Source organism: Bombina bombina, chromosome 2, assembly GCF_027579735.1.
Source record: "Bombina bombina isolate aBomBom1 chromosome 2, aBomBom1.pri, whole genome shotgun sequence".
Lineage (NCBI taxonomy): Eukaryota > Metazoa > Chordata > Amphibia > Anura > Bombinatoridae > Bombina > Bombina bombina.
The window spans coordinates 433,786,099-433,802,380 of NC_069500.1; the positions used below are offsets into that span (position 1 = coordinate 433,786,099).

The following is a 16,282-nucleotide window of genomic DNA, read 5'->3' on the forward strand; positions in this document are numbered from 1 at the left end:
ATGATACTATTGTGTCTAAAGCATAAGAACTGGAATTAGCAATACATGCAAACCCAAAAGAATAAAAAGTAAATAACTTAAGTGGCTATACTACAGAAGGATAAATGCCCCCCACTCTTAACCAAGCTAAAATGTATACATACTCAGATCGTCAGACAGCTGTGGAAACTCATACATGTGTTCACATGTATTCCTGCTATTGGGAATGCAGAAGCCAAAATCAAAGTCAAAGCTCTTGAGGATACGGTCACGAAAGTAATGCCTCTCAATCATACGGAAATTTTGTACAGGTTTATCCCCAACAGTAAACTCCACCCTGAAAATAAATAAATAGTACATTGACCACGGTGCAATCCTTTTATTCAGAAGGCTGCTTGAAAGAAAATGAAACCAGAACATTTTCTTTTGGGATTCAGAACGAGTTCACCATTTTAAAAAGTTTTCTATTTACTTCTATTATCAAATTTGCTTCGCTCCCATGTTATCTTATGTTGAAGAGATACCTAGGTAGGCAACTGGAGCACTATATGGCAGGAAATGGTGCTGCGATCTAGTGCTCCAGAAATGGGCCAGCTTCTAAGCATTACGTCCCTGGTTTTCAACAAAAGATACCAAGAGAATGAAAAAATTTGATAATAGAAGTAAAATTAGAAAGCAGTTTAAAAAAAAATCGCTTGTTCTGTCTGAATCATGAAAGAATAAATTTTGGTTTCATATCCCTTTAAGCAACCCTAACATGCAGATTTATTACTCAAGACATAAACGAATTACATTAAAAAAATGACCTTAAAAATATTAACAAAAATACAGATGTAAAAGATATATTGGTTTTATTATAAAAATGTTTTTATAGACGCATAGCAAATGTGAGATCTGCACTTTAAACACCTAATTCTATACAAATTGTGCTTTTCCTATGACTTTATGGAGGCCAAAAAACAAATGCTGTACCCTCAAATCAAATACCTATTGTAGGCAGTGGGAGCACGGGACAACAATTACCCAAAAACAAAAAATGTTTAACGTCCTTTTATGAACATCAAAAACTTTGTTAGTAAAACATTCAGAGTTTTTAAAATCAGTTATAAACCACTGGAAATCCCTGGGGAGCATGCTTATCACCCTTGATTGTGGCCAATTAGGGCTAGCTGTTAATCAGTTTGTACTCTTAGCAATCATTGCAGTGTGTAGGTAAGACAAGCAACTCAGCAGCACATAAATAGTAACTAAAATTTAAACTCAGCCTTTTAAGGTAGGATTTTATTTTAATTAATCTATGGGGGGGGGGTTAATTTATGTTTTTATGTCCCATGGATATGTTGGGAAAATCTGTTTTCAAATCACAAATTGCTTCAGTAACATTTCCGTCACAGTAAATGTATTCATTCTGATTCTGGGTATCTACCAAACACTTAAGCCACAAAAGACACAATTTATGCTTACCTGTTAAATTATTTTCTTTCCTGGCATGTAGAGTCCACAAATCCATTCAACTACTAGCGTGAATTCAACTCCTGGCCACCAGGTGGAGGCAAAGAACAACCCAGCAAAGCTGTTAAGTATCACTCCCCATTAACCCCAGGTCATTCAGCCAAAGGAAAACGGAAAGAGGACACAAAAAGGTATAGAGGTGCCTGAGGTTTAAAAGAACAAAGATGAACACTATCTTAAATATAAATCAAGGGCGGGTCGTGAACTCTCCATGACATGAAAGAAAATAATTTCAGGTAAGCATAAATTTTTTTTTCTTTCCAATGGCATGGAGAGTCCACGAATCCTTTTAATTACTAGTGGAAACCAATACCCAAACTAGACACAGAAAGGAAAGGGAGGGAGAATAAGACAGGCGAACCTAAACAGAAGGCATTGCCGCTTGAAGAACTTTCCTCCCAAGAGAAACCTCAGTTGAGGCCAAAAACATCAAATTTGTAGAACTTTGGAAAGTTATGCAACGAGGACCAATAGGCTGCATTGCAGAGTTGTACCACAGAAACCTTATTTTTAAAAAGGTCCAAGAAGAAAAGACAGCCCTAGTGGAAAGAAAGAGCCGTAACCCTCTCCGGAAGCTGTTGTCCAGCCGTCTCATAATCCAACCTAAAGAAGAAGAAGTGGCCTTACTAGAAAATCTCTAGTCTGCAGATAGAACTCCAAAGCACACACACAACATCCAGGTTATGCAAAAGACAAACCGTCTGGGTAGAAGAATTAGGAGAGAAGGAACGACAATGTCCTGATTGATATCGCGGTCTGACACCACCTAGGGAAGAAATCCCAACTAGGTACGAAGGACCGCCTCATACTCAGGAAAAATAAGAGAAAGGTCTTATTGCAGAGCAGCAGAAGAGACAAAACCTTAATAAAACCAGATTGCACAGGATCAAACAGTCTGTATTAGGACTCTAAAAACAAGATTAAGGCTCCAAAGAGGAGCAACAGACAAACACAGGCCTGATTCTGACAAAGGCCTGACCAAAAATAGAACATCTGGCAGGTCAGTCAGATATTTTTGCAAAGGAATCGAAAGGACAGAGACCTGACCTTTCAGAAAATTGACTGATAAGTCCTACTCCAGGCTCTCCTGAAGAAAAGACAAAATGCCAGGAAACAAGAGAAAATCCCTAGATTCCAACCAGAAAAAGTATTTACGCCATACTTAAGGTAAATCTTGTGAGATACCGGCTAAGAGCCTGAATCATAGTATCAATCACCATATCTGAAAAAATTGCAAAGCAGTCAGCTTAAAAAAAAAACTAGGTTTGGATGTATGAAAGGACCCCAAGTAGAAGGTCCTTCCTCAGAGGAAAATTCTACAAAGGAAAAGGATAAAACAGAACCTGAGCGTGGATTCGATACCTCAACCCTCCACTTCTAGCCATGATTAACCGGGACATCCAGCGCCAGCAGCTGGATTCAAACCAACAACCCTTGAGCTGCAAAGTCACAAAGCCAACCACTAAGCTACATTGGCAGCTAGGTCCAGAAAGACACAAGCTAAGCCCAAGGAAGGAGGGCCAGCCGAGGAATCAGAAAAGGAAACAAAAGACCTATGTAACCACCAGAACATAGACCAGGGTCGCCTGTGGATCTCATGATCTGGATCCTGAATGAAAAAGCTTGACGTTTAGGAAAAAACACCATCAGATCTAACTCCAAAAATTCCCCTCCTGAGAGAAATCATCGAAAAAGACATCCGGATGGAGAGCCCATTTAGATAAAAAAAAAAAAAAAACAACAACTCCTGGGGGAAAGGTCTGTCTGCTCAGAAATCCTTTAAAATGTTCAATAGAGAATATTCAAATGTTAGACCTGAACCCAGGATAGATCACATATCCCAGGGTCTCTAAGTCTCACGGATTTCTCCCAGCAGCCAAATGCTATAGAGGAACCCCAAACTGTCCCCAGCCAGAGAGGCTGGTAATATGGCTCAATATCTCTCAAAAAAATCTCAAGAAGAATGCATCAAGAGAAGAAAGGTCCTGATGGAGCCCCCAGGATCGGGATCCCGTCAGATTGTGAAAGACTATCTTCTGAGAGAGGACAAGTCTCATCCATTGTAAGAGGAAGCATAACTGTAGAGGTCTCAGATGGAATTGAGCAAAAGAAATAACTTCCATGGAATACACTATTAGACCAAAGGCTTCCATACACAGAGCCACCGAAGGTGGACAGAAGACTGAAGAGAAAAAACGAATTTCCTGACCATCATGAGAGAAACTTCATGAAGATCAAATCTATGATCGTCCCAAAAAGCCTCTCCTGGTATCTAGTACCAAGGAACTCTATACGAAAAAAGAGAGAGAGAGAGAGAGAGAGAGAGAGAGAGAGAGAAAAAAAAAGAGAGAGAAAAAAAAAAACAAAAAAAAGAAAAAAAAAAAAAAAAAAATAAAAAAAGAGAAAAAAAAAAAAAAAAAAAAAAAGAAAAAAAAGAGAGAAAAAAAAGAGAGAAAAAAAAAAGAGAAAAAAAAAAGAGAAAAAAAAAAGAGAGAGAAAAAAAAGAGAGAAAAAAAAAAGAGAGAAAAAAAAAAGAGAGAGAAAAAAAAAGAGAGAGAAAAAAAAGAGAGAGAAAGAGAGAGATTCTTAGATCACATATCCTTCTACCAATTCTGGTTAGAACTCAAGAGTGTCTAGAAGAGGAGGATGATAGTTGTCTAAAATCTGAGTAGGCCCTTCAGGAACCTATATATTTGAATTAGTAAAGAATCTGAAGGCTTGCGAACACCCTTGAAGGTGCAAGTAGCTGTAGAAGGTTTCAAACCGCAAACCTTCCACTTGCTAGGCAGCTAAGCTTACCATTAGGCTATAGAGCTGGCTAAATACCCAGCTGAATCACCTCATCATCCGAAAGGAAAAGTATATATAAAAAAAAAAAAATCTTTAGAGTCCTAAATTTTTTTTTTAAATAACTGTAATTAGACATAAAAAAAAAAAAGTCACAGACATTAGAAAGGATATCTTGCCCCATTTGTTGGAAAAATACCACCAACCCTATAGATTGAAGATAAACCATCCTCAATAAAGAAAGAAAAATAAAAATAAATAAAGAATGTCTATTCACAACATAGTTAACAATAAACCTATTAGGACGTGAGTAAACAACATGAATAAGAAAGCAAGGGACAAAGAATGTAACAGGCATTAGAAAATATATCACCTCAATAGGAGAAATATTCTAATATGTCTTCCAATAATTAGATTATAGTTGAAAACAGCTTGTGAGCCAGGTGCAAGTAGCTGCAGATTAACCCCTTAATGACCGGACCATTTTTCAATTTCCTTACCCTTAATGACAATGGCTATTTTTACATTTCTGCAGTGTTTGTGTTTAGCTGTAATTTTCCTCTTACTCATTTACTTTACCCACATATATTATATACCGTTTTTCTCGCCATTAAATGGACTTTCTAAAGATACCATTATTTTCATCATATCTTATAATTTACTATAAAAAAAATATAAAATATATGAGGAAAAAATTGAAAAAAACCACACTTTTTCTAACTTTTACCCCCAAAAGCTGTTACACATCTACAACCACCAAAAAACACCCATGCTTAATAGTTTCTAAATTTTGTCCCGAGTTTAGAAATACCCAATGTTTACATGTTCTTTGCTTTTTTTGCAAGTTATAGGGCCATAAATACAAGTAGCACTTTGCTATTTCCAAACCACTTTTTTTCAAAATTAGCGCTAGTTACATTGGAACACTGATATCTTTCAGGAATCCCTGAATATCCCTTGACATGTATATATTTATATTTAGAAGACATCCCAAAGCATTTATCTAGGCCCATTTTGGTATATTTCATGCCACCATTTCACCGCCAAATGCTATCAAATAAAAAAAATTGTTTTTTTTTTCACAATTTTAGGTTTCTCACTGAAATTATTTACAAACAGCTTGTGCAATTATGGCACAAATGGTTGTAAATGCTTCTCTGGGATCCCCTTTGTTCAGAAATAGCAGACATATATGGCTTTGGTGTTGCTTTTTGGTAATAATAAGGCCGTTAAATACTGCTGCGCACCACACTTGTAATATGCCCAGCAGTTAAGGGGTTAATTAGGTAGCTTGTGGGGTTAATTTTAAGCTTTAGTGTAGAGATCAGCCTCCCACCTGACACATCCCACCCCCTGATCCCCCCTGACCCCCCTCAAACAGCTCTCTTCCCTCCCCACCTCACAATTGTCACCGCCATCTTAAGTACTGGCAGAAAGTCTGCCAGTACTGAAATAAAAAAAAAATATATATTTTTTTAATTTTTTTGTCATACAGTCTGCAGTGATGGATCCCCCCTTACCCCACAATATCCCTGATCCCCCCCATACATCTTTCTAACCCTCCCCCTCTATCTATTTTCCGCCATCTTGGGTACTGGCAGCTGTCTGCCAGTACCCAATTTGCTCCCCAAAATAGTTTTGTTTACTTTTTTTATTATAAAATATTTGTTTTCTGTAGTGTAGCTGGCCCCCCTAAATAATATACATCCCTCCCCCTCCCAGATCCCTTACTAAAAAACAGAGATGCCCCTGCATCTACATCGATCTTGTTTTTTTTTACAGGTGGCCGGTATATTTTGCGTGCGCGCGCACACCCGCCCCCCCCCCCCACCCCCGCCGCAACAGCCGCACCGGGTAACAGATGCAGGGTATTATCCGATCGGTTGGGGAATCAATGCCTAGGGGTATAACTATTGAAAGCAGCCCCCACCCACCAACTAAGTTATGCACATAAATGGCCGATGCAGATGGGGCCACAGAGTGGCCCTTTCTGCATCGGTATGTGAAATGGGGGATTGTAGTGATGCCTCAATATTGAGACATCACTACAATCCCTTGTAAGCAGCTGGAAGTGATCATGATCGCTTCCAGCACTTCAGACAACAGAGGACGTACCAGGTACGTCAACTGTCATTAAGGGAAGTTTTTTCTATGACGTACCTGGTACGTCCTCTGTCATTAAGGGGTTAAATAAAAAGAATAGTGTAACAGACTTTAGAAATATATCCTTTAAAATGAGAAGAAATCCGCCCTAAAATTTAAAATAGGGCAACATACATGTTGCAGACACTATATGAGAAAGATTATGGTAAAATCCATATACATAGATGGGAAAACCTAAAATAAAAGGAAATTAATGTTTACAGATGTGGCAATTGTGTCACTTGCAATACATTACAAATTGGTAATTCTTTTTTTCACCCATATACTCAAAGGTTTGTGATCAGACAGACTGACTTGTACATCTGATTATGTCATTTATATGATCATTTGTCCTTGTGCCAAAGTTTATATTGGAAAGAGCTAACCATAAGAGTGCTATACGTAAAGCCATTAAGGAATGGTCTAGTGAACAGCCTGTAGCTAGGCATTTTGTGGAAAATGGCCACTCTGTGGATCTGTTAAAAACTATGCTCAGACAGTGTACTGCCTCTAAAGATAGGGGGGAATAGAGATGATGAACTTCTAAAACGTGAAGTTTAATGGAATAATAGATTAGGCAAAATGACCCCTAAAGGTCTAAATACATATTTGGATTATGCCCTTTTCTATTGATTCTCCAGGTCTAAATTTTCCACATTGTTAATTGTCCCATGTAAATTGTGGTATAGTATTCATTATGTTCACATGGATTTAAAATGTTATGACTTTCAATCCTAGGGATATTCTATTTGCTAAACTATGATACTTGTGTATTAACTTTTTGTCTATATTTGTGTGTACTGTATATTAGTTATATTGGGTCCATTTGACATATGCGCATTAGCTTATATGAGCTTACTATATTGGACAAAGTAATTTTTATGCACTTAATGGCATATTAAGGCAGTGTGATTTGTCTCATACTTGCCATTTTGCGCAATAAACTGCGTTTAGTTGTTGGCATATGTGAATATCCATATTTGTACAGCATGTATGTTGGGAGATGGGACTTTTTGATTTTTCAAATGTTGAAAGCGTATTTATATATGCATTGGCTGTTGTATATGGGGCTTTGTCCCTTTAACGGTTATACAGCATTATTCTTTGTATCATTTAGTTCCCTCTTTTTTTTCAAAAATAATTAGGCCGTTGTGCATAAAGGTTGTACACATCGCGCTGTGTCACCTTTTGTGGGTACTATAGATGTCTTTTGGAATTTTAGAATTATATCTATAAGTAGTCTAGTTGTTGACAAATCCCATAGTTTTACTAGGTAGTTTGTATTGGTAATATACAAAGGTTATACACGCCCACTTCTATGACACTTGTATGTGCTGCGCCCAATCACTGATTCAGTTGGTCAGTTAAAGTGAATGTCAATTTTATCTTCATGTAAGCCTGCTAAGCGTTCATCTATGGTATACAATTAAAATCATTATGTTTTTTTTAAAATCCGAATTACGATTTTATCATAAATTATAAATAAATAATTCTACCGTTTATTTCCAAGCTCCTCCCAGAGCCGACTTCCTTCTTCTATATGTCTGACGTATACAGCGGTCCCACCCGCTCTATACATATGTGTCAAGCGCACCCCTGAGAGAGAAAGAGTGGTCCTGCGCATGCGCAACAGCAGATCTCAATGCCACTTACTTTCAGCGATCGAAGGAGCAGTCATATATTTTTCATTAGCAGTGGCATTGAGCATGCGCGAATCGTGGACGCGCATCTAGGTTCCATCCGATGAATAGGGATTAGCGCATGCGCACAATACTAACGTGACGTAGGAGGAAAGGGGATGAATCCCACGGGGTATGAAATGTGATTAGACAGAATAATCTGAGAAATCTGTCACTCAAAACTGATCTATAGCGGGCAGAGATGCAGCGTGAATAGAGATAGACTTCAAAGTTCAAATTTGTGAGTACTATTCTGTTTTATAAAGGAATGATGAATGAAAGTCTAGTTATTTTTAGAATATGTTTCATGTGGCGTGACCGATTGCAGTTAACTTTACATTCACTTTAAAAAGAGGCTTGGTTTTTACATGTGCATATGACGTCACGGAATGGCGCTTTAGACACGCTGAGAGTTGTTTGTACAGCCTATAAACCAGACCCCTCCTTTCTTAGCAGCTTCAGAGACAGCAGTTAATTGATATTTTAGATCTCTCTATCTATATATCTCTCAAAACCCGGAGGTTATATACATAACCTTTAGCGTCCAAAGAACACTAAGAAATAAAAAATTATATAAATATATAAAGTAACACCCTGTATGAAGTCACCAACTTTAACAGTAATCATCTCAGAAAAAGGAGGTATACACACACGTCCAAAATTTATAAAGGAAACCTGATAAAAATGATTCATATAAAAAAAAAAAAAAGACTGCCTTACAATCAACCGCCACTAGGTAGCAGCAAACACCAGGAATCCTGAAATTAAAACTATACTAATACTATACTAATAAGTAAAAGGTATAAAATAAAAAGCATTAGTATATGACCATACATAATACTTCATAGGACTTGCCTGAAACATAAAGGCAAACCGATTATAACTATTGAAGACATATTATAGGGATAGAGAAAAGGGCTACTGAGTATTATTGTTATACTCCTGAAGCACCTATGTGGACATAAGTAAATAACCTGTACAAAACAGAAAAAAACATAATTTTTGTAAGAACTTACCTGATAAATTAATTTCTTTCATATTGGCAATAGCCCATGAGCTAGTGACGTATGGGATATACTTGACATACTTGAAAACGAGAGAAATCTCAATGTATCCTTCCTGGTAAAATATTTTATAAATAAAATAAATATACAATCCTACCAGGAGTGGCAAAGTTTCACCACACACACAATTCAGTTTAACGAATAGCCAAGTAGTGGGGTGATAAAATAAGTTTAAAAAAAAAAAAAAAGGGACTGGAAATAAAAATTGTGCTTTTTATACAAAAATCATAACCACCATATGAATTTATCAGGTAAGTTCTTACATAAATTATGTTTTCTTTCATGTAATTGGGAAGAGTCCATGAGCTACTGATGTATGGTATAGAAATACCCAAGATGTGGGAGACCACAGAAGAGTCATTAGAAAGGGAGGGATAAAATAAAAACAGCTATTTCCGCTGAAAAAAATTAAATCCACATAAAAAAAATAAGTCTCTTATAAATTTCAAGAAAAAACAAAAAACAAATCATAAGCAGAAGAATCAAACTGTAACAGCTGATTGAAGAACTTTTCTACCAAAGACTGCTTCAGAAGAAGCAAATACATTAAAATGGTAAAATGTAGTAAATGTATGCAAAGAAGACCAAGTGGCTGCTTTGCAAATCTGATCAACCGAAGCTTCATTCTTAAAAGCCCAAGAAGTGGCAACTGATCTAGTAGAATGAGCTGTAATTCTCTGAGGCAGAGACTGTCCCGCCTCTAAATAAGCCTTGTGAATCAAAAGCTTTAACCAAGATGCCAAAGAAATGGCAGAGGCTTTGTGACCTTTCCTAGGACCAGAAAAAAACCAACAACAACAACAAATAGACTAGAAGTCTTCCTGAAAACTTTAGTAGTTTTGACATAATATTTCAAAGCTCTTACAACATCTAAAGAATGTAGAGATTCTTCAAGAGTATTCTTGGGATTAGGACACAAGGAAGGAACAACAATTTCCCTACTAATGTTGTCAGAATTCAGAACCTTAGGAAGAAATTTAAACAAAGTCCGCAAAACAGCCTTATCCTGATGGAAAATCAGAAAAGGAGAATCACAAGAGAGCAGACAATTCAGAAACTCTTGTAGCTGAAGAGATAGCCAAAAGAAAAAACACTTTCCAAGAAAGTAGTTTAATATCCAAAGAATTCATAGGCTCAATAAGGTGGATCCTGCAAAACCAAATTAAGACTCAGAGGAGGAGAGATTTATTTAACAGGCTTGATATGAACCAAAGCCTGGACAAAACAGTGAATTTATCAGGAAGTTAAGCAATCTTTCTATGAAATAAAACAGAAAGAGCAGAGATTTGTGCCTTCAAGGTACTTGCAGACAAACCTTTATCCAAACCATCCTGAAGAAACTATAAAATTCTAGGAATCCTAAAAGAATGCCAAGAGAATTTATGAGAAAAACACCATGAAATAGAGGTTTTCCAAACCCGATAATAAATCTTTCTAGAAACAGACTTACGAGTCTGTAGCATAGTATTAATCACTGAGTCAGAGAAACCTCTATGACTAAGTACTAAGCATTCAATTCCCATACCATCAAATTTAGCGATTTGAGATTCTGATGGAAAAACGGCCGTTGAGACAGAAGGTTCGGCCTTAAAAGAAGTGGCTAAGGCTGGCAACAGGACATGCGGACAAGATCCGCATACCAAAACCTGTGAGGCCATGCTGGTGCCATTAGAAACACATGCAATTGTTCCAATAGGATCTTAGATCACCTTTGGAAGAAGAACTAGAGGCGGAAAAATGTAAGCAAGTTAGTAAAACCAAGGAACTGCTAACGCATCCACCATCACCGCCTGAGGATCCCTGGACCTGAAAAGATACCTGGGAAGCTTCTTGTTTAGATGGGAAGCCATCAGATCTATTTCGGGGAGACACCACATCTGTACAATCTGACAAAATACATCTGGATGGAGAGTCCACTCCCCTGGATGTAAAGACTTACGACTGAGATGATCCGCTTCCCAATTGTCTACACCTGGAATATATATTGCAAAAATTAAACAGTTGGATTCCGCCCAAGAAAGTATCCAAGATACTTCATCGCTAGAGGACTGCGAGTCCCTTCTTGATGATTGACATATGCCACCAGTTGTGATATTGTCTGTCTAAAAAAAAGGCATGAATAATTCTCTCTTTAATAGCGGCCAAGCCTGAAGAGCCCTGAAAATAGCACGGAGTTCTAAAATATTGATTGGTAACCTCGCCTCTTGAGGATTCCAAACTCCTTGTCCTGTCAGAGACCCCCAGACAGCTCACCAACCTGTGAGACTTGCATATGTTGAAATCACAATCCAGACAGGACGAACAAGAGGCCCCTTGAATAATGCGATGATGGACTAACCACCAGGACAGAGAGAGTTGAATGTTGGGATTTAAGTATATCAACTGTGATAGAGTATAATCCCTGCACCATTGATTCTGCATGCAAAGTTGCAGAGGTCTCATATGAAAACGAGAAAAGGGGATCACATCCGATTCTGCAGTCATGAGACCTAAAACTTCCATGCACATAGCCACTGAAGGGAATGATCGAGACTGAAGATTTCGACAGACAGAAACCAATTTCATTCGTCTCTTGTCTGTTAAAGACAAAGTCATGGACACTGAATCTATAAGGAAACCTAAAAAGGTGACCCTTGTCTGAGGAATCAAGGAACACTTTGGTAAATTGATCCTCCAACCATGTCTTCGAAGAAACACCACAAGTTGATTTGTGTGAGATTCTGCTGAATGAAAAGATTGAGCCAGTACCAAGATATCGTCCAAATAAGGAAACACCGCAATACCATGCTCTCTGATTACAGATAGAAGGGCACCGAGAACCTTTGAAAAGATTCTTGGAGCTGTTGCTAGACCAAATGGAAGAGCAACAAACTGGTAATGCTTGTCTAGAAAAGAGAATCTCAGAAATGGATAGTCGTCTGGATGAATCTCAGGAACTGATAATGATCTGGATGAATCGGAATATGAAGATACACATCCTGTAAGTCTATTGAGGACATGTAATGACCTTGCTGAACAAAAGGCAGAATCGTCCTTATAGTCACCATTTTGAAAGTTGGGACTCTTATTCAGATCTAGAACTGATCTGAAAGAATTTTCCTCCTTCGGGACAATGAATAGATTTGAATAAAAAAACAGACCCTGTTTCAGAATTGGAACTGGTACAATCACTCCTGAAAGCTCTAGATCTGAAACACACTTCAGAAAAGCCTGAGCTTTCACAGGATTTGTTGGAACGCGAGAAAAAAAAATATCTCACAGAAAGTCTTATTCTGAAACCTATTCGATACCCCTGGGAGACGATATTTTGAATCCAATGATTCTGAATGGAACCTGCCCAAACGCCTTGAAATAATTTCAATCTGCCCCCCACCAGCAGAACTGGATCGAGGGCCGCACCTTCATGCAGTCTTGGGGGCTGGCTTTGGTTTCATGTAAGACTTGGATTTATTCCAACTTGAGGATGGCTTCCAATTGGAGCCAGAGTCTTTAGGGGAAGGAATGGCTTTCTGTTCTCTATTCCCGACGAAAGGAACGAAACCGATTAGAAGCTTTAGATTTGCCCTTAGATTTTTTTTATCTTGAGGCAAAAAAACTCCCCCCCAGTAATAGTGGAAATAATTGAATCTAACTGGGAACCAAACACATTATTACCCTGGAATGAAAGAGATAGTAACCTAGATTTAGATACCGTGTCAGCATTCCATGATTTGAGCCATAAATCTCTTCTAGCTAATATAGCCAAAGACATAGATTTAACATTAATCTTGATGATATAAAAAATAGCATCACAGATAAAATGATTAGCATGTTGAAGCAAACAAACAATGCTATGCAAATCAGAGTCTTTTTCCCGTTGTGCTAAGCTATCCAACCAAAAAGCTGATGCAGCCGCAAGATCACCCATAGGAATGGCAGGTCTGAGCATATAGCCAGAATGCAAATAAGCTTTCCTTAGATAAGATTCAATCTTCCTAGCTAAAGGATCCTTAAAAAAGAGGTACTATCTTCCATAGGAATAGTAGTACGTTTAGCAAGAGTAGAAAGAGCCTCATCAACCTTAGGGACTTTTACCTAAAACTCTAATTTAGCCACTGGCAAAGGATACAACTTTCTAAACCTTGAAGAAGGAACAAAAGAAGTACCAGGATTAGACCATTCCTTAGCAATCACATCAGAAATAGCATCAGGAACAAGAAAAACCTCAGGAGTAGTTACAGGAGGTTTATAAACAGAACTTAAATGTTTACTGGATTTATTATCAAGAGGACCAGACTCCTCAATATCCAAAGTTATTAAAACTTCTTTTAACAAAGAATGAATATACTCAATCTTAAAAAGATAAGTAGATTTATCAGTGTCAATGTCTGAAGTAGGATCTTCTGAATCAGAGAGATCCTCATCAGAGGAGGATATATCAGTATGTTGCCGGTCATTACACATTTCATCAGTATTATGAGAAGTTTTAAAAGACCTTTTACATTTATTTAAAGGCGGTATAGCAGCCATAGCCTTCTGTATCACATCAGCAATATCATTTTTTTATATCAACAGGGATATCATGTACTCTAGATGTTGGAAGGAACAACAGATACTGTACTAGAACTAATAGAAACCTTTTCTGCATTCAAAAGCTTATGACAACTGTTACATACTACAGCTGGAGATATAATCTCCACTAGCTTACAACAGATACACTTAGCTTTGGTAGAACTGTGTTCAGGTAGCATGGTTCCTACAGCAGCTTCTTAGACAGAATTAGATTGAGACATCTTGTAAAATGTAAAAAAGAAAAAAATGCAAATGCTAAAATTGGCAAAAAAAGCAAATAGCATAGCCGTCTGAGCATAAAGAAGGCAAGGAGCATATAGGAAGTGAGGTAAAATAAAACTAAATTTTTTGGTGCCGAGTATGACGCACAATGCAAAAGGAAGCTAAGATTTTTTTTGGCGCCAACAAACATCCGGAAATTACGCAACGCGCATAATAACAAACACAAATTTTGCGCCAACTAAGACGCAGGAAATGACAAACTTGCGTCATGACAGACGCACATTCGCGCCCCAAAAGTTTCTTGCGCCAAGAATGACGCAATAAAGCATTTTGCGCCGTCATGAGCCTAATTTGCCCGCAAATTCTCCAAAATGAAAAAAAAAAAAAAAAAAAATATTATACCCAGGTAAGACAAACTTCCTAAACATGATTTCCATAACGAAACTGCTGGATTGCAAAAATAAACACACAGACCTGACTCATGGCAAATATAAGTAAAATATATATATTTAAAACTTTATATTAATACATAAAGCGCCAAACCATAGCTGAGAGTGTCTTAAAATAATGATACATACTTACCAAAAGACACCCATGCACATATAGCAGATAGCCAAACCAGTACTGAAAGCTATCAGCAGAGGTAGTGGTATATAAGAGTATATCGTCAATCAGAAAAGGGAGGTAGGAGATGAATCCCTACAACCGATAACAGAGAACCCTTGAAAAGATTTCCCGAGAGTAAAACCATAAAATCAAACAGGCGATACTCTCTTCACATCCCTCTGACAAACACTGTACTCTGAGAGGAATTGGGCTTCAGAATGCTTAGAAGCGCTTATCACAGAAGAAAACCGGGCTCCAACCTGCTGCGGAGCGCATATCAACGTAGAATCTAGCACAAACTTACTTCACCACCTCCATAGGAGGCAAAGTTTGTAAAACTGAATTGTGGGTGTGGAGAGGGGTGTATTTATAGGTATTTTGAGGTTTGGGAAACTTTGCCCCTCCTGGTAGGATTGTATATCCCATACGTCACTAGCTCATGGACTCTTGCCAATTACATGACAGCACGCCAAGTTTAGGGCCACAGATACATTTTTATAATCCCCTCTGCTATTAGATGTACAAACCATAGCAGATATAGACACACAAAGCGCACACGAACGTTAGAGAATTAGAGTGCAAATGGAGACTGATCTCCCGAGTCCCAAACAGCTTCCTCTGCTAAACACCCCACTATGAAATGACTCCGGGGCGGAGCACAAATTTTTTTTGGCTGCGCATAACAAACAAAAGAAATCCACCATGATGACTGAAAAACATGGCATGTATGCAAAAACGTCTAGAAGAGGTCCTCTAAACAATTGAAAATAAAAAAACGCTAGCCGACCACCTAGCTTAAAGGTACGTCACAGGCTAGCGAGTAGGGATAGAAAGTTCATCAGAAGTAAATGTGCAGTGCAATTAGTTAGAGCTTAATGAAGCACATTGAACGTTAAGTTAAAAAACCACAAACTGACTCAAATCACATACACCATACCCCCCACCCCACTACGAGTCAAAAAAATATGATTACCCCTTGGGTTTGTTTTTAAGGGACTTTAAGGCTGAAGAAGCGGCTGTTCACTGGATAGTTCAGGATGCTGCTCAGCCCCAAGATATCCCACACTAGAGGATATATTATTTAAAAATTCATACCCTTCCTGAGGGGAACAGATCCCTCTAGGTTCCTGAGAATCCCAGTCCTGTCTCTGATATCCATGAAAACAAATAAGAAAGGACTTACCCCCTCTAGGGTCTTCTGCTGTGGAGCAGTCACAGCAGCTCCAGGTGCGTTAGCCTCATCCGATACTCGCTGACAGGGATCTGAAGAAACAAGAAAAACTGAATAACCAACCCTGGTTTTCTATATAGGGGTAGCATAGATGTTGAAAGGTAAGCAAAGACTACCTTGCCGTCTTCCAACTGCTAAAAGCCACCATAACTCTTACTTAAGATATTGACATGGACACAGCATAACCCCAATCCTTGCTTGCAGGTAAACTACCCATAAAAGGATAAAATATCTTTAGACACCAACTTCGCACATCCAGCCGATGAACTTGGCAATGGGAAGGAGGAGTGATACTTAACAGCTTTGCTGGATTGTTCTTTGCCTCCATCTGTTGGCCAGGAGTTGAATTCCCAACTAGTAATTGAATGGATTTGTGGACTCTCCATGCCATTGAAAAGAAATAAAAAATAAATGGGCATGAAAGTCAAGTTTAAACAATTTTTAAACAATGTACTTCAATAATTAAATTCACTTAATTCTAGGCCATTTTTTTTTTTTTTTAGATCATA

At 37.9% G+C, this 16,282-nt stretch overlaps 1 protein-coding gene across 1 annotated transcript in view; it reads right to left on the reverse strand.

The window, feature by feature from the left end:
- The window catches only part of UNC119B (unc-119 lipid binding chaperone B), a 53,912-nt gene that overhangs the window by 16,415 nt on the left and 21,215 nt on the right, over window positions 1-16,282 (reverse strand). Inside the window, exon 4 of the mRNA XM_053702041.1 lies at window positions 144-316. Within this exon, the coding sequence (XP_053558016.1) occupies window positions 144-316 (173 nt within the window). The remainder of the gene's footprint in view (window positions 1-143; window positions 317-16,282) is intronic.